Source organism: Melospiza georgiana, chromosome 4 (assembly GCF_028018845.1).
Source record: "Melospiza georgiana isolate bMelGeo1 chromosome 4, bMelGeo1.pri, whole genome shotgun sequence".
Taxonomy (NCBI): Eukaryota; Metazoa; Chordata; class Aves; order Passeriformes; family Passerellidae; genus Melospiza; species Melospiza georgiana.
Window position 1 is genome coordinate 36,453,104 of NC_080433.1, and position 18,407 is coordinate 36,471,510.

General features: G+C 35.5%; 1 protein-coding gene across 4 annotated transcripts in view; it reads left to right on the top strand.

The window, feature by feature from the left end:
• Positions 1-18,407, top strand: part of CDK17 (cyclin dependent kinase 17) — a 90,294-nt gene that overhangs the window by 42,801 nt on the left and 29,086 nt on the right. For all 4 annotated transcript variants that reach the window (XM_058023631.1, XM_058023629.1, XM_058023632.1 and 1 more), the window contains 2 exons: positions 7,522-7,686; positions 13,873-14,006. In XM_058023631.1, the coding sequence (XP_057879614.1) occupies positions 7,522-7,686; positions 13,873-14,006 (299 nt within the window). The remainder of the gene's footprint in view (positions 1-7,521; positions 7,687-13,872; positions 14,007-18,407) is intronic.

The following is an 18,407-nucleotide window of genomic DNA, read 5'->3' on the forward strand; positions in this document are numbered from 1 at the left end:
TATTGACATGCATTGAATTAAATTGTAGCTGAAATATTTTTTCTGAAGGTTTTGGTGTAGTGTGATGCCTTTTGCAGTTACAGTTTTAAACTGATGGTGTGTTATGCTTGATATGATTTAAGGTGCAGAATTACCATGCTTATGTTCCAGTATAGGTTCTGATGACCAAAAATATTATCTGAGAATTACCTTCTGAGCAGAATGAAATAAATCTTAAAGGCAGGGTTTTGGTTTTCAATATATTTCACTTGATTGTGATCTTTATTTTTTTCATACCTAGAAGACAAAACCTCACTCTGCATGAAATAACTTTGAAAGGTTTTCTGTAGTGTTTTTTAGATGTCTTGATCTCATTCTTTGCCTTGTGTATTTGTAGTTTGTTATTGTCGTTAAGACAGAAAAAGATCTGTCCTTTCTGTCCTAAATTTAAAAAAAGGTATATAGGACTTTACACTGCATTTTAATAATTGAGGTACTTAATTTCTTAGAGGAGGGTGACAGCTGTGTTTCTTCAGGGTTATATTAGCATATTTTTTTCAAATGTTCTACCAGTATTTTTTGCCTTGTGTTGTGCAGGTGAGGAACATTTGCTCTGGAACGACTGCTGTACTCAAATGGATTAATTTGAGCAATAGGAGTAATCCCTTGAAGTTTTGCCAAATTTTTAAAATTGTAATATTCAGTAGTTTGAGGATTTCATCTTATTGTTTAATGACAAACATTGGTTTAAATGGTATTGAGTGGTTGTTCTGTTTTTAGAGTGACTCAGTGTTTTCCTGGGTATCACATAACAGAATCCAAGGAAACAAACCCATAAAATAATCTATAAATACCCAGTATTTTGTAGTGTTCCTCATCCAGCTCCTGGGGACATCTATAGCAAGCGTATTGCTGCTTTGGGTTATTTAAATGTATCTTATATGGAGGCTGTCACCTGCAATCAACTAATTTTACTGAGTGGGTCTGACTGCCTTATAGCAGTGTAATTAAAATTTATACAGTGCAGCATGCCAATTCTATAATATCAGAAATTCACCTGCTTACATTCTAGATTTTTTGAAGAAAAATAGGGCTTCTTGACAACAGCTTTTTTAGCAGTTTATTCAAAATATTTTATATTTCAATTCCAAAAAAAATATCAGGTTTTATTATGTAAAAACTGAATAATCATTAGCAGAGCCTAACATTCAGATCAGGTAAATGAATGTGTAGTAGATGGTGCTGAAATATGAGTAAGTTACATGACAGTAGCATTTGAGAAGCCTACATAAATAGTTCTAAAATGTTGTGATGATGCAGTATAAGCTTCATGAATGCAAAGCTGTTCAGAGAATGAATATTGAATTTCACAAATGTAGATTTTTGACACTTTTCCATTCCCCATAAATTGGAAATGATAAAAAAAACCTTGTAATTTTTCTGGAGCAAGGGTGAGGTCAAGGTGGTGGAAAAGAAACTGCATTGAATCCTGTCCTATATAATCCAGTAGTGGATTCTTGAGACACTTAGTGAGATTTTCTTACACTTGAGCCAGTCCAAAGTCAAGTTGCAGCTTTAAGTGTCAAGTGAGGTTCTGCCTCCATCCTTCTGTCAGCAGCTGTGCTCTGTATACCCCATAGTCATCTAGTTCAAAAACCTGAATCAAAATTACATTACTTTCTTGTTGGGAGGCAGGGGGAAGAACCTTGAGGCACATTTTTGGTAGAAGCAATGAATTGTGGCAGTCACAAAGATTCATCCTTACTTAGAGTATGGGCATGCCTGGATTCAATTCCCATTCCATACCCAAATCAGTAATCATATATGCTAAGTCTTCAGTATTTCTTACTTTGATTAGAAAATCTCCACATGTGTATTTTAACTTTATTTTTATGAATTTAAAGTATGTATTTATATGGTTTACATGTCCAGAATGGATAGTGCTTGTGGAATCAAACATTTTTTGCAGACATACTCGTCTCTGTCAGTGATGTTTGATTTAAGGAAAAATGTCACCTTGTATGGCTGGTGATTTAATTCTTGTTAAAGCTAGTTGAAGAAAATACCATTGCAGAATTTAGGCAGTGAAATCTGAAAAACAGCTTGGTCTCTTTGTCACATAATAGTGATACTCATGGGACATAAAAAAAGAAAGACTTAGTTGAGTATGTGATAATATATATTCATAAAAAGTGTTTTAAAATGCATTTACATTCCTAATGAAAACACTTTCTCTCTTTAATCCACCAGCTGACTGACGTGTGACAGTATGTCAGTTGCTGAGGCTGTGCAAAAAAATGCCAGCAGCTCTGCAGGCTCTCTGGAGCTCAGCTTAAGTAAATCCAGTTAAGTAAATCCAGCACAGGAAAGAAAGTGGTAGTGTGGATTTTTGTTATCATAGATGGATGAGGAAAAGAAACATTGTGGATTCATTGAAAAATTGCTTAACTCAGGGATAATTTCAGGTCAAGGTTTTTGGTTAATTTAAATTGCAGTTAAAGGAAGAAGACGAAGCCTCTTTATAAAATTGTTGGGTTTAGTTAATTCCTTGGATAGGTTTCTTGGTTATATACACTGCTGTTCTACTTGACTCTGCCAGTTTTCATAATTATGAAGTAAAAAAAAAAATCTCGTCCGCTTACACAATTGATTTGTCTCAGTGGTTTATTTGAGGTTTTTTATGGTTTTGTATGTTGGTTAGCATTGGTGTTGGCTTTATTTCAAAAGGAAAGCAGTGGTACCTCATTGGGTACAATGTTTTCTTAAAATAGGTGTGTGTATTCCAAAGCATTTCATGATCTAGCAACTCTTCAACCATTATTAAGCCAGACTGATTGTATATTGAGCAGCATTTTCTTTGAACAGTGCTGTTGGATTTATTTTGGGTTATGGCAACAGTGATGGAGGTTTGAACGACAGAATGTGAGAAGTACAAGAAAATGATCCAAATTATATAAAGGGTTACTCAGCACTCACCAAACTTGAACATCAAGTAATACAACAGTGCACAGTCACCACGCATTGCTCAGTTTTAACCCTTGCTGAAGGTGCACACTTAAACAAGATAACATGGACATGGCCTTTAAAGTAAGGAGGGTGTGTTTTTATAGATAAAAAACTAATGTGCATATGTGGATGTTCTTTTTTAAAGGGTGTCTATTGCAAGAATTGTTCAGGGACAATGAAAACTATGTGGTCATCCTGTACATTAGTATAGTTATAAATATTCTCATTAAGAATGTTTTTTAACTTCTTTCACATTGAAAGACTAGATTTGCATGATAGTTTAGTATGCTGCCTAAGAAATGAAAATGTTGAAATGGCATTGCTTGGAAGATGAGTCTAAGATTACATGATGTTGTAGCCAAAATAAGAAGAGAATGTAATAACAACTGATGAAATACAATATAAGAAGAACCACTGAAAAGTCTTTGTTTCAGCTTGTTTTCTATATCAGTTTGTTTTATTGGTTTGGAGCTACAGATTGTAGGGTGAGGAAAGAGAGCTGGAGATAAATGGCTAATAAGACCCTTGCTGGAATGGTTGTGCCAGCAACAGCCAACACAAGTAAATGGCCAGGTGCTGCAGAAGTCTTGTGCTGTAAGGACAGCTGGAGTTCTGCCTGTCTGTTCTCCAGTCTCTGAGGATGACATTTGAGGACAAGTACAAAGTACAGCATCATTTCCCCAGTGTACTGTATCAGTTTCTAGCTCAGAGACTTACTGAACTAGGCAAGTCTCTGTGTGGTTAGTAACCCTGAGCAGATTGCTTGTTCAGTCTCCTTTTGACTCTTGCAAGTTTGGGTAGTTTTATCATCCTGTGCAAGGAGTTTCCACAGAAGAATCATTTTGTGTGCAGTATGCAACCTGCCATGGCTGGCTTTTTCACTCGTGTGCTGAAGGAGGTGGTGGATGCAGCAGATTCCCAGGTGCCCTCTTCAGCCCTTCAGTGAGTCTGTGGGTTGTGTCGTGCTTCTGTTGTTGTAATCCACATGAGAGAGGAGTACCAGATGTGGGCATGATCTCAAAATGCAGTAGATCCACACAGTGAATTTTTAGTGGTTTTTTACTGACCTTTTAATTTCCACCATTCATTTAGCCTGTAGCTGAGTATTAAACCAACAGCAGCACATAGCTACTGAGTTATATTTACCAAGTAGAGTGACACTAAAGTAAGGTATGTTTATGAGTTTTATGTAGGGGAAATATTTTTTAGAGAATAAACAAACCAATAATCACAGAAATAAAATTATAAGCAGTTTCTATAGATATATGTAGTAAAGACATATAATTTTTACAGTTTAGACACATTTTATTCAAGGCCAGACACTTGACTAAACTTGCATCTTAGAACTGCTGTGTTGTACTTTAAATATAGTGATTCAACATATTCATAATTATGAAAAAATGGATGTGAATTAAATGAAAATGTAACTTCAAAAGAAGTACTTGTGAGACTTTGGAGAGAGAGGGAGTTGAATAGTTTTTTTAAAAGCACTTTTTAAAATTCTTGTATCTCCTAAATGCATGAAAACTGTAATAAGCGGTCTTGTAAATTAATTTCCGGCAAAGGTTTTCTTGATAATTTTCAATATTTGCTCCAACTCTTGGCTGTTGCTGTCACATTTGCAGGGATGAGGTAGCATAATGCAGAATTCATGCAACTGTTTCTTCAGAGGCTCCTAGCATAGGGCAGTGCACACTGAATTCTTTATAACAAATATACTTTCCAAAATGCAAGCCCACATTATACCATCATATGCTGTACAATTCCTCCTTTTTTGTAAATTAACATGTATCAGGATTTTAAACCCCCACTTATAAACTAGCAGTATTAGTACTTGTCTTAGTCAGAAATACAGTGTCACGTGAGTGTTTCTGTAACCTTCACTTCATTGTCTGCCAGTAGTTGTGCCTGTCCTACTATTTGACCTAAATTATTGTTGCAAAGTTTTATAATGGGCTCCACAATTTAGTACAGTACTTAAGACAGTAAAGTAGTAGTTTCCTATGATGACAAAAGTTATTTCTGTATAATTGGATCTTATCATATCAACCATTTATCATTCATTGTAATATAAATTTATTTGTTAATATTATATGTATTTGTCCCTATATTTGAGCTGAACTTTGCATATGTTAAGATATTTTAGGAATTTTGTTTTTAACTGTAAAATACATACAAATTTACCAGTGCCATGAGGAAAACAGATTTTTTCAATTATCTCTGTGCATCACACTGTCATGTTAGTAATGAACATAAAACTCCATCTCTACACAGACATTCAGTGTGTTCATAAATTCTGGCCTCCTTTGCATACTGCACAGTTCATGAAGGTAGATTGCTTTTAGCATGAGTAGACAAAAGCCATAACATACAAGGAACTATTCATTTGTTCACCACTGCATCTAAACTCAGTGTGAGGTGTTTAGACTAGAAACTTAATCAAATGCAAATCAAATTAGCAAGAAAGTTGGAAAGCAAAAATCTTCTGTTAACTTACCAAAAGCAGTAGTTGTGCTGAATGTGAGCCTGTGTCCTGTCATGGTAGTAATAGATTCTGTTAAAAATTGATGGGGAATTTGCTGCCTGCTGCCCTAGGATAAATCTGCTGTTAAAGGCATGCAACAATGAAGCTGGTATCACACTTAAGTCAAAAGGGTGATGCAAGTGATTAGAACAGAAATGAGCATTTGGGACAGAGATATGCAGGGGTTTGAAGACCCTGATAATGCTTTACAGACGTATACACAGATGTGTGGTGTATTTTTCCTCATGTTCAGACACTCCAGCACTGTGTTTATGAAGGATGCTACTGAAAGGATGCAGGCAGGTTTGTAACAGTGCTGACATGTCCTTTCTGCTTTTGGTCTGCAGCATATTTTTTCCCCCAGGGGTTTTATTTTTTTCCCTGCAGCAGATGAGTTAATGTTTTATGATTTTTTTGTCTCACTGTGTTGTTCTTGTTTATATGCAAAAATTCCTTGTATAATTATTTCTTAGGGTCGTTGACCTGTCCTTGGGTAATTGTGTTTGTGTACTCCTGTCTCTGCTTCAGACTAATCATAATAATGTATCTAGAAGGTTTTTGTGTATGTGGGGAGAGAGGGTGTTCCCTTCAGGATCCTGTTTTCCATAGGTTATTAGACATTTGTTGCTCTTCCTTTCCTTTACAATTGAAATTCTGCTTTCCATAAAATACTTCTCCTAGCTATATTGTTCTTACTCCCCTTTTTTGGAAGGTAAAGGAAGATTTTGGGATCCCTGCATGTGGGTATATAAGGTGGAGTGATGAAATAGCATCCCAGACTGCTCCCTGTCCCAAGAGGCATGAGTGAAGCCATGAGCACACCCAGGAGCAGTGGCTCCAGTGGGTGCTGCTCCATTCAGTAACTCTCACACTGTGGTTGCTCAGTGTGTGGCTGCTGCCTTTTCTGTCTTCTGAGTAGTACCAAACATGAATTTGTAATGTTAAAAACAATCAAATGATGGAAAAACAAAATTACTTGAATCTCAACTGTTCTTTGGGCATAGCTTCTGTTCTTTTTCCTAGTATAGGGAGAGTGCTTGCAGTAGCTGCCAGATGACTCTGATCTCGTTTCTGAAGTGAGAGTATTTCATCTTTATTTTCTTGTATGAATGACTTCATTGGTGGCTCTGCTGAGTCCACTGTCATGACAGTCAATGCAAGTGGGCATCTGTTCTACTTCTTTTGGGGGTAAAAAAAACCCTCATGTTTTCAGAGTTAGCCTGCTTCTAGGACCATGTCTGTCCTTGAGGGCTACTCCATGTGTGAGGAGTCAGGTTACTGAGGGAACATGAATACCCAGATACTGCTCACACTTGTAAATGAGATTTTAAAATTTCAAACACTTCATTCTTTTAGAAAGTGCTTATCAATGATAATAACTTTTTTTAAAAAAAATCTCTGTGAACCATCTGAAACAAAACCAGTAGAAAGCCAAAATAAATAAAAAATTGAATGCTTAATTTTTTTGATACTCTGGAAGGTAATAACTTTAATTATGGCATGACAACTCTGGGAGGTGTAGACAGGTATGGTTTCTTCTAAAGATCTGCAGTGGCAAGGCTTTGGTATTAGTCACCCACAAGAATTTTGAAGGGGAGAATATTTTTGAAGGCTTATAATTGAATTTGCTCATCATAGTTGATCTAACAGCTGTCCTGTTTAAAAGTAAAGATGAAGCATTGTGCAGTAAGACAGAAGAAAATAATTACAGTGTTCTGGTTTTATTGACATTCTAAGACTGTATATTCAGGGCATTTACTTGTCCAGCAGCAGAGTGACAGGATTTAGTAAAATGAAGTTTGGGTAACACTTAATGCCATGTTTTGTATTTGTGTGTCAATAGAGAAATGGCCATAGTATGGTGGTCTGCTGTTAGCATGAAAGATCATTTTACCAGGCTGGTGATTTCCTGTTTACTAACTCTTTTCTTCTTTCTTTTTTTTTCTTCTGGCATGTTCCTGACAATCCTCCTTACTTGTGGCAATGAATATTTTGATCCTTGTGAACTGTAGAGCCTATTGTGAAGAATGGCAGGCCTCCAACGTCTCACAGCATGCACTCATTTCTCCACCAGTACACGGGGTCTTTCAAGAAGCCCCCTTTGCGGAGACCACACAGCGTCATCGGGGGCAGCCTCGGCTCTTTCATGGCAATGCCCAGAAATGGGAGCAGATTAGGTAATTTCCTGCATTGTTTGTTTCAAATACTTTTTCTGTGGAAAATAATGTTGGTATTGATTCATAGCAAGAGGTACAGATACTCTTACGGCTTTAATAAATATCAGAGTATGCAGTAATATTTTCTGGAGTTTGAGAAATTTGTTCTTAAGGCACTGAATGTCTGTTAAGATTTTCAGGAAGAAAGCAATTAGAAGAGCACACAGAAAACACCCATTAATTTTTTACAACTTTAAAAGTTGCAAAAGTAACAAAATATTCTTTCTTAATACTTTGAAAAGAACCCATGTATCCACCTCAGTTAAGCATTGGCAAGAAGTACAATAGATGTACTATGAAAAAAAACAGAGGATAATCATCCTATATGTGGAATTTTAAAAGAACTGCTGTATTACATCTCATTGTTCTGGAGAAAAAAATGGGGTTTTTTTCAGTGACAAATTCAGGCAACTCAGTTATAATTACCTTTTTATTGTTGTCCTGAGCTATTTGTGCTTCTGTGAAGCAAATAAGTTATGATTTTTTTTTCTTCAAGTAATTTGTCAAATTGGTGCCTCCAGTCACCATTAATGTTTTATCCTGTTTTTATGTTATTTTAAATTATGCTTAATTAATTGATACTAGAAAATGAGAGCAAGTCACAGCTTAATTAGAGTTTTTATTATTTTGCAATCTCCTGCCCTCCTTTAGAAGTGTGATGAACTTATGTTTGAGATTAAGCTATGAATTTTCAAGATAGTAGTCAAACCCTTTATATCCTCCTTTGGTGTAATACCACTCATCATGTTCAAAAAAATCCCTTTTTACTGCTTGAGTTACCATTCCAACTGAAAAAAGATGTATATCCTGTTGACTTTACTCTAGCAGTTGCTGCTATCACACAAGAAAATGGATTTTAGTGTGCATGGTTTGACTACTCTATCAGTTTCTGATTTCACTCAGGTCCTGTAAACAGTATTTGCCTTTTCCTTTTTGCCAAACCAGTAATTAAGTTGCCAAGAATTTAACACAGAGAGAGAGTTTTTAAAAAAAATTGTGTAGTTAGAGGAATCTGTTTTTATCTGAATATGAAGTCTTTATGGATTATTTGTCAAACTAGATACATGTAAACTAAGTACAGGAGCAGCAAAGATGTGTTTTAGTACAGAGGCACCTGTACTCTCTCACTTGTGTTGCCCTTAACAAGAATTTCTAATTTTTTTTAAGTAGTATGGAATAGATGTATGTACAGAGTGTATCATGGAATCCCAGAAAGGTTTGGCTTGGAAGGAACCTCAAAGGATCACCTAGTTCCAACCTCTCTGCAATGGTCAGGGACACTTTCCACTGGGCCTGGTTGCTCAGTATGTCTATGTTAAACACATCTTTTTGCTTTGGATAATGCCTTTTTTTAAACTCCTTATTAGGTGGAAATACAAGTTAGTTGTGCTTGTTATCTAGTGGTAAAAAACAGAGGTACAGGTATATGCAATCATAATTCCTCTTTCTGCTCCTTTTCACATCTTTCTTTATTTTGTTCCTGCCATATGAGAATGGGTATTACTCATCAGGAAGCTGAGGTTTTCCCTGTTGGGATAATGACATCAGAAACAAAATAGTCAAATATGCTACACTGCATGAGACTTTCCTTTGCTTTCTTCATCAACCCTCTTTTCTTTACAGTTTTTCCTCTATTTTGTAGGTAGAAAAGTGGTATCAGAAAGGTATCCTTGAAATACAAAATCATGTGAGGTAAAGGATGGTTATTTCGTTAAAGAAAACCAGATTAAATTGAGACCTGCCACAAGTGCATCTTCATGTTGCCCATGTTTGAATGAGATTATCGCTATAAAAATTGACTGAGAAGCCCAGGAGGATTTTGGAGTTTCATTTGCTTTTTGAGCGTTGAACTTGAGTTTCTGCAGTTGTGATAATGTGTAAAATGCCAAAATACTTTAAAAATAATTTCTACTTGGAAATTCTCTGTTAGCTGTATGTTTTGTAAAATGCTGTGTAAAGGAAAAATTTTTGAGCTATGCCTTTTTAAGAAAATTTTTTAGCAATTTTAAATTTCAGTATTCAGTTACCAGAATGATTTTAAAGAATAGAGGTGATTTTCAGACCAGATTGTGAAACTATTCAATGAGGGTTTAGCTGATAGATTTTTTTAGTTCAGTTAACATCTGTACAGCTTCTACAGTCTTGTACCTCTGGAAACGTTTAGCTGCTGCAGTCCATGATGAAGCCAGAGGTAATAAACTTTTTTTGGACCTGACCTGGCTGAATGCAGAAGGAATCCAGCTGTCTTTGTTCCATATTTATATTAACATCACCTCTGGAGAGGCTCCTGGAATGTGCAGAGTTAACTGAAGTTGGCCGTGCTGGTGAACTGCAGTAACAGCCAGGAGAGAGTTAATCCTTGCTTTTGCCAGTTGTGTTGATACAGTTATGGAGAAGTTTTATTTAATTTTGTCATAAATATTATTTGAAAGGAATGATGTTTCCATACAGCATTCCATAGTTCAGTAATGGTAATGGCAAAGGCAATTTCTCACTATGGTCTTCGTCAATTTGAATTATCGCTGAAATTAATCGTACAGTGTAGCCACTTCATAGAAAAATAAGCTTTGGAAAAGTGCACCATGGAAGAAATCCATTATGCAAGTCACACGATTATTTTTGTAATAATTTGAAGTAAGGTGGAAAGATCATGCAGTCTGACTCAGTACTAATTAGTGACTTTGATTATGGCTCACTTGGAGGAGTTCTCATTTGCTGCACCGCAGGTTCCCTGTATTAATTCCTTCTGTAGTGTGTTCCTCACAGCAGAAATGAGGACAGCCTTTTCCTTTAAATGTACTTCTGTAGTTTCCCTCTTATACTGTAGTCATCTGCACCTAACTTTTCATTACATGGCCATTCTAGATATTTAATGAGATATGTGGAGTACATTAAAATAAATAATCTATGTAAGAGAATGGCTTGGTATTGCAATGAAATCAATTCAATACATTATTGAATGATTAAAACCTCTGAAGACTATGCAAGCAAGCTTTCATGCAGGTAAACTTGTCTATAGAAAGGCTTAGAGAAATTAGAGAAATATTTTAATGGTTTTCATCATTGCTTATTTAAGCATCATTGTGCACCTGTGTAAAAATGATTAAAATGTTTGGGTTAATGCCTTAGTCTGGGGTTTATGCCATTAAAATAATGAACATAAGGCTCTACTAATGCCTTTTTAATTGAATCAAATAAAAGGATGCATTTATATCAGATGACAGCACAGTCAAGTTATTTTTAAAAAGCTTAAAACTATATCTGTTTAGAAAATAATTAAAACATCTGCAAACCCTTATAGATAGGAGTAGTTGGGTATTTAGCCTATTGGAAATGCATGTGCTTAATGATACATTTTTGCTTGCTCCAGCCAGTATCATGCATAAACCTTCTTGGTTCTGGGTATGTAGCTTATCCAGACTTACCAGAATTAATCATATCACAGTGGTATTCAAAGCATCATCTTAAATAAGTCTGAAATACTGCATTTTTAGACTTGATGGTACAGACCCTCTTTGTCTTCACATTCCTGATTTACAAAGAACAGAATTTCCTTGCAGCTACATTATCTGTCCCAGGTATATGGGCTTGTAGTACTAGTTCTTGAAATAGTGCTTAGTTGTGTGTTATTACACAGGTGATCTTCTTAGTAGAAGAAGAATTATCTTTGTCAACTAGGGTGCTCTATGTAGTTCTGAGCATTGCATCTCAAATTCTCTTTTTTTAATTGTAAATTCATAATAAAAATGCTTTTATGAATTAAATGTGACAAATATGATAGTATCCGTCCCATAATTACTTCATTTAAAGTAATTATGTCTCTTTAAAATATAAATCAGTCTCTTTAAAAAAGAAATTATGTAATTGCACCATGGCTTAAAACACGATACTAATTTAATTTTGTCAGTTTTTATTTTGTGAGATTGCCAAGATAACTGTGCCTTGCCTAGCTTCCATGAAGACAGTAGACTTTGGGTCCCAACCAGTGGGCTTGTTTTAACATGGGGATAAACAGATTGGGGAACAATTGTCAGTAGCTGTTACACTTCATTTTGCTAACAGAATCTAAAGAGCTGTAATTGCTAAATTGGATTACATGACCTCTCAGAAAAGTATTTTAAAAGAGGGTTTTTATTAAAGAAACAGTATGCTGAGTGTGCTATTATACCAGATATAACAGTGCTGGCATAACAGCTTTGCTGCAAGTATGTTTTAAGTAATGCTTTTATATTAATAAAATTAATTTTCCACAGTTTGTTAGAGATTTTTAAAAAGACAGCTATCAAGTCACTACAGAGAAAACATTTCTTAGAGGCTTAGCAGAAGAGAGTCACATTTTTTCTGCTTAGCTTGAAAACTATGGCTGATCTTTAGGAACCACTTTCTGAAACTGTTTTTCTGTGGCTCAAATTGCCATGCTTTTAGAAGCACTGATAAGTATTTAGCTTGTTTGAAATTAGAAGATTGCTCATTGTATAAGGAGTGCGGGTTTGGGGTTTTTTTTCATTTAGTCCAAATCTGAGAATGACTTGCAGGGAAAATTCTGATTCAGTGTGGATTTCTGATAGAAAGGCAATATAAATGTGCATCACTGCTGGAAAATTTGCTTTGTGCATGAGATGCATGCTTTGTTTGTGTTTAATTACAGTATTCTGAGTTAAAATATGTGTTACTAATAACTTACAAATTAATCTTTCTTTTTATATCCATTCTGTTTTCCATAAAAGGAGATTGTTTGTACTGAGGAAGAATTTGTTCCTTTGAAGTGTGCATGACTCTATGTGAGCCAAGCTAGATAAAAAATATTTTAGAAGATGTGCAGATAATGAAACATAGCCCTAGTGGTGCTTTTTTCCCCAGAAAATCCAATTTTCTTGCTTGTTGATGGTGGTAGAACTTGCAGTTTCTCTTTTTGTTTTTGAGGGCTTTTTAAATTGGCTGTACTGCTTTGCAAATGTTAAATACTTCCAGGTGTGTTGGTGGTAAGGCTGAATTGATCTCTGTGTATTTAGCTAATACTGTCATTTTTCAGAGATAGAGTTCTGGGATTTTTAGTTGTTCCTCAGGTTCTTTTACACCTTGTTGAAGATAATGATTTCTAACAAGGATCAGGAGACAGCAGGGAAACTGGTGTCTTTTGAAGCACCTACTTTATATATATAGGTATTTAATTTCTGGAGTAATTTTGCCGTTCAGTTATTTCAAAGTTGATGATGGAGCATTACTCATAGTGAATTACTTGTATGGCCACTTTCCCATGTGTCCTTTTGCAAATCATTTGGCTCTTTATGCTATAATGACACTGCCTTGATTTTATTTTGTTGATTGCAGTCTTTGTCTCCAAAGTCTGAAAAACCCTTTGGTTCTTAAAAGCAATGTATATATGTATGTGTTCATACCATATACATAAGCTTTTATGTGCAGGAATCCTAAGGATTGTGTAAAAATTAACAATTTCAGGTGACATGAAGGTTCTGCATCACGTAACTCAAGCAGTTAGGTAAATTCCTCCATAAGGTCACAGATTTCACTTAATGGCTCTTAAAAGTCAGGTCTTCTACTGAATGCACTTGCATGTTGTGGACCTTGATTTAGATGGTTTTAACACATCCCCTGACTCCACACATGGATGCCAGGGGATTTTTTATTTGAAGCTTCTGTATTTGCCATTTCTGAAAATACTACTATACCTCTTGGTAGGAATTTAAAGTTTCTGAAGATATATATTTAGGTTACCAGCATTAGTCAGTCTGATTTGAAAATGTTAATTATTCTCAGCAACATTGTATATGCAAAAGCAGCTAAAGGAGAAGTGGTACTGAGGAATTTTAGGAACTGAAGCTGGGAGGGAGTGTTGGCTTTTTGGAATTACAGCTGGAATTGGAATGTCTGTCTTTCGTTTTGGAAAATTGGGTTTTGCTGCAGTTCAAGTAAGTTTGCATAGACTTCCTATAAAGTAATCCTGTTCATTTTGTGGTTATTACTGAGTCATAAAAAGTGTGTATCAAGTCTGCCATGGCTGTGATGAGTCTTTGACTCTGCTGTAACTCAGTGCAAAGTAATGATTCCGTTATTTTCCTTCTGTACAGAAGAGCTATTTGAGGCATTGCTGTTTAACTATTTTCAATTATTTGGATTATTTTTAAGATATTGTTCATGAAAATTTGAAAATGGGATCGGATGGGGAAAGTGATCAAGCTTCTGGAACGTCATCTGATGAGGTTCAGTCTCCCACAGGAGTTTGTCTCAGAAACCGGATACACAGACGAATCTCAATGGAGGTAATTCACTTTTCATATAAGGGTCATTTCAACTGACAAGAGAGTTGGGAGTTGCTTTAATTGTTTGTTGTAACTGGATGTCTTTTCAATTAACTTTAACTGACCATTCTGCCATATATTTCATGCAGAGAGCATTATTTTCATACTTAAATTTATCTCCATTTAAACATTTTCATGTTTAAATTTATCTCCATTTATCACACAGAACAATGGTTATCTTGCACTGTTTATAAGCTGTTAAATTTGAAAATCTAAATATGTTTTGAAACCTGAATTTTTGGGAGGAATTTCTTAAGTGCAGCATTTGAATAGCTTTTTGTTTCATTGTATGCAAGCCACTGAATGCATTCAAGAAGATACATGGTTTTGACACTTTTTACTTAACACTGTTTTTCTAGTCTTTGCAAAAGTAATGGTACAGCAGCAGCGATGGTCTTGATTGCTTCAGCCTTTTCCTCTCTTCCTGTTTTTTTTCATGAGCGGAACTTTACAGGCTGGTAAACAAAAGGAGGAAAAGTACCTTATGAATAACTGTGCACATAATTTCCTTTATTTATGGCTCTCATTATGAATACTAGCCACCCTTGTGCTTGCTTTGTTGTCATTTCCCTTGGTGAACTAAAACAGAACACTTCCCTTTTTCTGGAGTGTATAAAAGTTGCAGTTATAATGATGTCTTTGTTACAGAAACATGTAAAATTTTGTAGTTGCTGTTTTTGGTATACATTGTAATAAGCATAGCTGTAAGATTTTGAATCTTCATTCAAGGTTCATATCAAATGCTGCATTGAGAAACTGATTTAGATAAGTTACGGTAGAGTGTCCACGCCAAATATTTTTTTTGTGAGGCGTTCTGCTATGCTTGGAATTCCAAGGCTCCAAGCATATAGTGCAGATATGATTTCAAAAATGTGTGAATTAGTTGTATTAATTATTTAGATAGTTTCTTGCACCTGGGAGGTTTTGTATTCAGATTTTTAAATTTCTATGTTATTTGATCTAAGACCTCTGTTTTCCTGGCTTTGCTTGCTGAAGTTTACTTGGGAGAACAAAGGTGGGTTTACTGGTTTATGCAGGATACTTCAATTAAGGAAAAAAGTCATTGTGAAAACCTGCTTATCAGAATGGATGCTGGAGAAGCTAAAAATCAAGGAAATTACTTAAAAGTATTATTTGCTTTTTGTTCATTGTCTGTTTCTTCTCCATTTTGAAATGCATGTTTAGAACAGGAAAGAAAAAAGAAATTAATGATTCATAATGAAATTAACAAACTGAAATGGAAATCCATCGGGTCTTCCAGAGAGGGTGAAGAACCATTAAAGGATTCTCTTTTGTATTGGAATTCTAGAACTCCAAAAGAAATTAGTAAAGATCTCAGGAATAGTAAATGTCAGGAAATTCCTGTGTAATTTTTCAGAAGGCTTTTTTTTTTTTTTTTTTCAAATAAAAGCATCTTTTCATTTGCCTCTTCAATTGTAAAACAATTTTAATATTACTGTTTAAGAGGTTTTAGGAAGCTTTTACCTTTTGTATATGCAATGCTGATTTTCTCACTTTCTACCAAATTCCAAATGCTTGCTTCTGGCTGTTGAAATTAGCATTATTTCTTCATTGGCTTCATCAATGAGAGAGAGAGCAAATGGTTTTTTGGCATCTATTCATGTATATTCTGTAAGAATTGTAATGTGCCCACAAATCACCGTAGTATTGATACAGTGACTTTTCCTGTAAGATTCCATGATAAGTGCAGACAATCTCACTTCTGAATTTTTAGAATAAGAGATGCTTTTGGTGGACTTAAGTTTGCTTTTTAGAAGTACTTTGTAGCAGATTAAGTCGGACTTGTACCTGTTTGTGCATTCCAGAGGGAGGAAAATGCAACAATCTCATAGCTTTGGTTGAAATACCTTTCTAGTGATAATCTTTTCAGTCAACTTTCTCATTTCCTAAGTGAAAAGGCTTTAAGTGATTACATTGTCTGCCTGTATTTTCCTCCTTCTATTTATCCCATGGGTCATTTTCTGTCAGTTTTGACAGATTGCTAGAAATCTCAGATTCTAATTCTCTATTAATTTCTGTGAAAAAAACTTTACATTGGGAGACATTGCTAATGTATCCACTGCTAGTTAAAAACCAGCAGTTTTTAATATATCCATATATGAGTTCAGTTGCAAGGTATAAATCCACAGAAGACCCAGTTTTACTCATTTTGCTCCTTGTGGAATGGGATCACTTACTTCCTTGACCTTTGGGGGAACCAAAGCAAGGTTTCTTTCCTCTTGTAAAGAGTTGTGCCCGTATGCCTTGTGGGATTTGTGTGGTGGAGCTGGCTGATTCAGTAGTAGCAATGTGATTATATAAAGAAAAAGAAGCAATCTGTGTTGTGAAGTGAGTTTCTATTATTCAGTTTTATTTTGATGGCTGGTGGCGATCTGTTGTCTCTAGACATTGGGTAGCCTGAGGACATCCTCCCTTTATAGGATGAGTTATAGCTGTGTGCTGTACATTACACATTGGAGTAAATTAGTACATGTGTGACAGAATGTTTTTGCTGCAGTCTGCTGAGGTCATTAGCTCCAGCTGAAATCCATTGTGGAAGGTATTTGATTAAACATACACAGTTGAGTAACATGATAAAGCAATATTCCTTGTTCCTCCTCACTAGGATGAATGTGCCTGTCACACTATGGCTGTGTCCTTTCTTGTGCTTAGTTTGACCAATATTTGCTGTAGTGTATAGTGGTTTTGTACATAATTTCCTGGCTATATATGTTTGGTTCTTTCTGCTGAATTGACAGAAGTCCTATTTCATTTTGAAGGCAACTAATCAGGTAAAGTTGAAACCTTGACACATCCTTTTTAGTTACAGGAGTTCTGTATATATAACCAATTTTTTATGCTCAGCTTGAACTTCATCTAGGATTCTGAAAATTAGCAATCCAACCAGGTTTTATATCCAACCAGGTTTTATTAAATGCTTGCTAAAAATTATTATTCCTGGCCCATTTTGTCCATTAGAATACACATTCTGATTTTTAGTGCCTATCCCCACTGCACTGCCCTTCCTAAATAATGCATAGCTACAAATAAAATGTCAAAGAGCAGACGTATTCTCTGCTGCAGAATATGTGAAAGATTCTGTTGGGAAATAAAACTTGATATTTCCAAAATTTTCATATAGAGAAATACAAAATAAACAGTAGAGAGAGAAATGAAAAACGTATTTGTTAAGCAGAATCTCCATAGCAATTGAAAGTGGAAATTTCATAACCTTAACTTGTCCTGCTTTTGATAGGAAATAATCATACTGCAATGTAACCTAAGTATGAAATATTTTGAATATGAAGTGGTGGTTGTGAAATGAGAAAGAGCCCTGCTCTGCACTGAAAAGTCTGCTGGGTTGAAAACTTCCCATGCACATTAGCAGCCATGGAAATACCAGTTTTCAGTCTGTTATATCCACCCCCCCATTCCCCCATCAGTTATAATTTAGGCCAGCATGACAGGGAGGTGATAATGTGGTTGCTTCTGAATTCAACAACGCTGCAGTTGTGGTTCGAGATTGGGTTTTTAATAATGATTGTTCCTTGTTATCATGTGCTTAGAAGACAAAGAGAAAATACCAGAGTCTCATTGTGTTGCCTAGATAAAGTTTATTTTGCTTGTAATCCACAGACTGCAAATTGTTGGTAAAGCAGCTGCTTTTTCTTTTTCTTTCTCCTTCCTGCCGCTCGTTCAGGCAGGAACCATGCTGACAGTAGGTGTGAGGATCTATTGTGTGAAGAGTTTGGCTTCAAACAGCTGTTAGGTTTTAATTAAAATGACTTCTACTCTTCTGCTAATATGAATGATTATGTACTAAGTCGGTAGGACTGTTTATCAAACAAAATGGATGGAATAATTTTTTTGAAGTGTCAGTGGTGTAGCTTAAGAATGTCTACACATGTATCTCTATTTGAAGTGCAGGTGTTTTCATCGTGCAATGAGAAACATTTCCACAGATCATGGAACTATAGCTTAAAGCATTTTCAGTTTGATTTTGCTAGAAAAGATGTAATGCATTAATATAAATAAAGAGGTAATGCATTAATATAAATTTATGTTATAAGCTGTAAGTGTTCATTGGGGGCCCTGTGCCTATGCAGTGGACAGGGAGTGCATCATTAAGAGCTGTGGTGGATAAAAAATAAGGAGAAACAGTCTGTGCAAATTGAAACATCTGTTTCCCTTTCCCAGAAGTCCAAGGTCTGTTAGCTGTCTTAGCATGTGAACTGGCGGAGGGCCATAACCCACTGTTCACCAGCCTGTTTCCCAGATATTTTATCCTGAGAAACAGTTCTTATCCATCTGACTGTCACTTTAGTGACAGAAGTGTGTTCCAGATCAGACTGCTCCTACCAC